The sequence below is a fragment of the Nanorana parkeri genome, unplaced genomic scaffold (genome assembly GCF_000935625.1).
Source record: "Nanorana parkeri isolate BGI_ZX_2015 unplaced genomic scaffold, ASM93562v1 scaffold712, whole genome shotgun sequence".
NCBI classification, from domain to species: domain Eukaryota; kingdom Metazoa; phylum Chordata; class Amphibia; order Anura; family Dicroglossidae; genus Nanorana; species Nanorana parkeri.
In genome coordinates, this window is record NW_017306980.1 from 825,436 (window position 1) to 830,691 (window position 5,256).

Here is a 5,256-nt window from a genome sequence, read left to right on the forward strand (position 1 = left end):
ACTCGTTGCTTCAGTTCTTTGTGTCAGTCGCAGGGGCCTCCCATGCTATTCAGCTCAGATTCTACCCCCCGGGGACAGTAGCCCCGGCTGACTTGGATAGGTGGGATTGGGGGGTGAGACCTCTTATGGATATCTTGGAAAATTTATGGTCCTAACCTCTACTTCCAGTCTCTGCAGAATTTGGTTACTCACAAAGCTCTGGGTTTGGGGGGGGTTCCCAGCTGGGGATCATATCACAAAGAGAAACAATTGTCCTAGAGTTGGGCTTTAGACCTAACCAAAGCCTAAGGGCTTAGTAGTAGAAGAGAAAGAGTCCTCTACTTAAATCGATTTGTACATAACGGGAGGGAGCTTGGAGCGGTGACTGCTTTACAACACACACCGGGACCATGGGGAACAAAAGTAGCCCCCCTCCAGAAGTAAGGACAGTGTCAGCACCAATTCAGAGATGATTGGAGGATCTACAGCCGAGTGATACACAAATAAGATGCATTTATGTAAATAGTTAGAATACTTGAATGTATTTTTATGATTTAACTCCTGAGTTTAGTGTCACTTTAATCAGCTCATGAACCCCATTCCAACAGCAGGTGAAGGATAACCGTAATAAATATGGAATAAAAGTTGCAGAAGTTTTTTCATCCAAAATAATGTAAAATGTTTAACAATTAGGCAGATTTAGTCTACTTTCATGATTATTAGAAGCGTACAATAATACATCAGGAGTTGAATCAGCTTGGTACTGAGCACCTTCCTAGATGCCACTGGGTGCGTATCATTGCAATTGGAAATTCACATGTGGCTCCCAAGCCAATGGTTGATGACAGCAGCCCCATGGAATTCATACATTGAGTCTTACGGGAACACACCAGCTGAAAACTATGAATAAAATACCATGCAACTCATTTATATTATCTGCTCTAATGAAATAAAATATGTTGCATGAAGCAACCAATCCTGTATTAGCTTTAAAGAAGAACTCCAGTTTAAAAAAAAGTTAAACTTTTGTTCTGTATTATGGCCCCTAGAGAAAAATGAGCAAGGGGTGCAGGGGGGGGCTACCCCTGCACCCCTTGCTCATTTTTCTCTAGGGGCCATAATACAGAACACATACTCACCTGATCTGAGGATCAGGTGAGTATGTGTTCTGTATTATGGTCCTGTGGTGGCAAGTGCTTACCTCTCTCCACCTTCGCTCTGGCTTTGGTATGTCTCTTGGCATCCTCAAGTTTAATGCAAGTGAATGGACTGCATTAGACACGATGACGTCAGTAGGGCTTAGACTGCTGGAGGCCGGGAAAAAAAGAGGTTGTGAGGACCAGTCTTGCAGCCCGGTAGGATGAGGTGTGTGTATATATCTAGATATATACACACACTGAGTGGCCAGATTATTATGACCACCCCATCAGTACTTCTTTGGGCCACGAGATGACTTAGTTGGGTCGCCTCGTGGCTCCACGAGATGTTGAAAGGTGATGCAAGGAATCTGACACTGCACTGTTGCCCTTCTGTTGTCTTGTACCAGTCTTGCCACTCTCCGTTCTGCCCTAACATTGACTAGTCGCTGACTGCCACAATTCGCACGTTCAGACCCAGATTTTCGGCTGACAGTCCAGTCTTTAAACACTTTAACAACAGCTGCTCTTGAACATTTAACAAATTCTGCTGTTTTGCTGATACTCGCTCCATGGCTCCGAGCGCTAACAATCATCCCACGTTCAAAGGCTGTTATATCGCTTTGTTTACCCAAATCTTCAGAAAAAAAATCACTTCTACTGTCGTGGTAAACAACCTGCTTCCCTATTTATAATGGTCTGGCCCTCTAGCAACTTCAGCGTAAAATTATAGCTAATTTGCAGGTGGTCATAATAATATGGCCACATATATATATATATATATATTTAGGGCTGCGGAAATTAACGATTAATTACCCGATTAATCGTTAAACTTTTTGATCTATTAAAATTATTTTGATCAATAATGAAAGCACTCACCTCTCCGCCGGCTTCCAGGTCTTCCGTCAGAGATCCGGTGACGTCACCCGACTCCTCCCCTTCGTTAGCCGACGGAGCCACTTGGGCTGGTGATCTGTCGACCCTTATCGAGTTCTGCGACCGCCTGACTTCCGGTTGCGTTACAACTAAGAAGTTTGCCCAAACACACACACACTTTTTTTATTTTATTTTTTAAATTTGAGCCCCTAGATCAAAACAAGCAGTTAACCCTTGCAGTGGGGGGCTAGCCCGCTAGCAATGGTTTCTTTTTAGGTTCCCGGAGGTCCTCTTTAAGTCTTAAATCTGATTGGCTGCTGTAGGCAGTACAGACACTCCCCCCTGGCTGTTACTAGGTAGCCTGGATGTGTCCCAGGTAGCTGGCTTTTAATGGTTCTCTTTTGTTGTTGTGTTTCAGCCCTAAACAAAGTGCAGATTTTAGGTCGTGTTGGGCAGGACCCAGTAATGAGGCAGACTGACACCAAGAACGCTGTCACCATCTTCTCTGTGGCTACTAACGAGATGTGGCGGACAGGCGAGGGCGAGGTGTTTAATGCAAGTGAGTACCCTTCTGTTTGATGCATAGATTCATCCTAAACTTGTCCTTTGCTTTACAGAGAACCTGTTAGATTCTAGCTAACTATAGAACACAGCTAGACCCTTTTTCATGCATCCTTCTGCCTAGCAGGGGGCTGTAAACACCCAGCCTCGCATATGTACAGAACTTACGCTGTGCTTGATTCATAGTTCACCAGGGTGGTGAAATTTTTTTTTACGACTGGTTGCCTTGTTTCTGTGCAGGCTGTAACAGTCAGTCACAAATAATTTATTCACCCATTTTAAAAATGATCTTCTGTTAGATAGGTTGCATCATAAAAACAGGTTTAAGTAATATCTTGTAAACCAGTTTTTAAGGGGAAGTTAGTGGTACTCCAATCCGCAATTGGCTGAGCAGTCCGCTGTGCAAGCTGCAGCAGCAAGTCACAAGCCAGAAAGGAAGAAATTCATTCCTTAGGTGACTTCATGAAAATGTTTATTGAGGGACGACTTGCACCTGAAAACCAGAGACGTTTTCCAGTGTTTGGAAGTCCTTTCAATGGATACGTCTTATACTTCGGGCAGATTTGTTTTAAGTACATATTTAATGATTGCAGCCTTTCTTCTCAGCAGGTGGAGACATCAACCAGAAGACAACATGGCACAGAATATCTGTCTTTCGGCCTGGCCTTCGGGATGTAGCTTACCAGTACATCAAGAAAGGGTAAGAGTCTGTGTTGGAATTGGGTATTTTCTATAGGACACGTTGTTGTTATTATTATTATACAGGATTTATATAGCGCCAACAGCTTGTTCAGCGCTTTATAAGGAAGACATTACAATCACAATACAATTCAAGACAAGATGGTAAGGAGGGCCCTGCCCGTGAGGGCTTACAATCTAAGAGAGAGGGGAAGTGATACATGAGGAGGGAGCTGTGTGGGGATGAATTGTTTGAGAATGTGATAGTTTAGTGATTAGGTTGAGATGGGATAGGCTTCCCTGAAGAGATGAGTCTTTAGGGATCGCCTAAAGGCAGTCAAGGTGGGCGACAGACGGACAGGTTGGGGTAAAGGGTTCCAGAGGATGGGAGGGACTCTAGAGAAGTCCTGGAGGTGAGTATGGCAAGAGATGACAAGGGAGCTGGAAAGCCGGAGGTCTTGAAAGGAGTGGAGGGGACGGTTAGGGTGATATTTTGAAACAAGGTTTGAGATGTATACAGGGGCAGAGTTGTGGATGGCTTTATAAGGGATTGTTAATATTTAGGATTTTATCCTTTTGGGCGAGTGGAAGTCAGTGCAGGGATTGGCAGAGGGGGGTTGCAGACACTGAGCGGTTGGTCAGGTGGATGAGTCTAGCAGCAACATTCTTGATAGTCTGAAGTGGTAGGCCTGTGTAGTGGAAGGCCAAAGTGTCATTTTCGGCCAATATGTTTCGGCTGCCAATATATATGTGCATCCCTACTCTTAGGTCACAGTATGTTCCATTTTTGTTCTTGAGTTTGGACACTTTAAGAAAGCTATTTTCTTTTAACAATCCAGCAAATGTCAGTGACAGCTGTCTACAAACAAAGCCATGTGATCACCCTGTAATAGCTGAAATGGTGTTAAAATAAGATACCCATTCCTGTTGATCTAATACTTTGCTCTTTCCTACAAGGGCTCGGGTGTTCGTAGAAGGCAAGATCGATTATGGAGAGTACACAGACAAGAACAATGTGCGCAGACAGGCCACCACCATCATAGCAGGTAAGAGGAGATCAGGGGATATGACCAGGATTGAAAACTATTCCAGATTTTATAACAAATCTTGTCTACAAGCTGAACAGTGTTCATGTACACAGTAGCAGGCAAACTCTTGTACAGGTCAGGATATCTAGGATATAGAGGAGCTATATACAGGTAAATTCGAAGAATTCATGTACTGTTTAAAGTACCTGAAAACTGATGTAATGGCAGGTTTGTCTTGTTAGTGACACTAAACTCAGGAGTTAAATCTTAAAAATGCATTTAGGTACCTGAATTATTAACAAAAGTGTATCGTATTTGTGTATCACTCGGCTGTAGATCCTCAAATCATCTCTGAATTGGTGCTGACACTGTCCTTCCTTCTGGAGGGTGGCCACTTTTGTTCCCTATGGTCCCTGTGTGTGTTGTATAATAGCCACCACTCCAAAGCTCACTCCCGGGATGGACTACAATCTCAATACAAATTAGTAAACTAAACATGAGATGTTAGTCCATCACAGGAGTGAGCTTGGAGCTGTGGCTACATTGCACCACACACAAGGTCCATGGGGAACAAAAGTAGCCACCCTCCAGAAGGAAGGACAGTGTCGGCACCAATTCAGAGATGATTTGAGGATCTACAGCCCAGTGATACACAAATAAGATACATTTTTGTTAATAGTTAAGGTACTTGAATGTAGTTTTAAGATTTAAAGGAGAACTATGGGGTCAGTGTTTTTCCCCATAGTTCTCCTTAGGGTAACGGGAGGACACAAACTAGCGTCCTCCCGTTACCCTAAGCTCAGTATACCGCGAGCTACAGCTCGCGGTATACTGAGACGCCGCAGCCAGAGCGGATCACGACTTAGATGACTGGATCTGCTCAGCTGCGTGAGTGACAGCTGGCTCTGCCTATCTAGAGGCAGAGCCAGCTGTACCCGCCCCCTCCCCTGTCCGTTCCGCCAGTCAGCGCTGGCAGATCGGAGAGGGGAATCCAGCCC

General features: G+C 44.3%; 1 protein-coding gene across 1 annotated transcript in view; it reads left to right on the forward strand.

The window, feature by feature from the left end:
• SSBP1 (single stranded DNA binding protein 1) overlaps positions 1 to 5,256 on the forward strand; it is a 23,168-nt gene that overhangs the window by 7,239 nt on the left and 10,673 nt on the right. Inside the window, exons 4-6 of the mRNA XM_018563934.1 lie at positions 2,410 to 2,550; positions 3,162 to 3,252; positions 4,188 to 4,276. Coding sequence (XP_018419436.1) covers positions 2,410 to 2,550; positions 3,162 to 3,252; positions 4,188 to 4,276 — 321 coding nt within the window. The remainder of the gene's footprint in view (positions 1 to 2,409; positions 2,551 to 3,161; positions 3,253 to 4,187; positions 4,277 to 5,256) is intronic.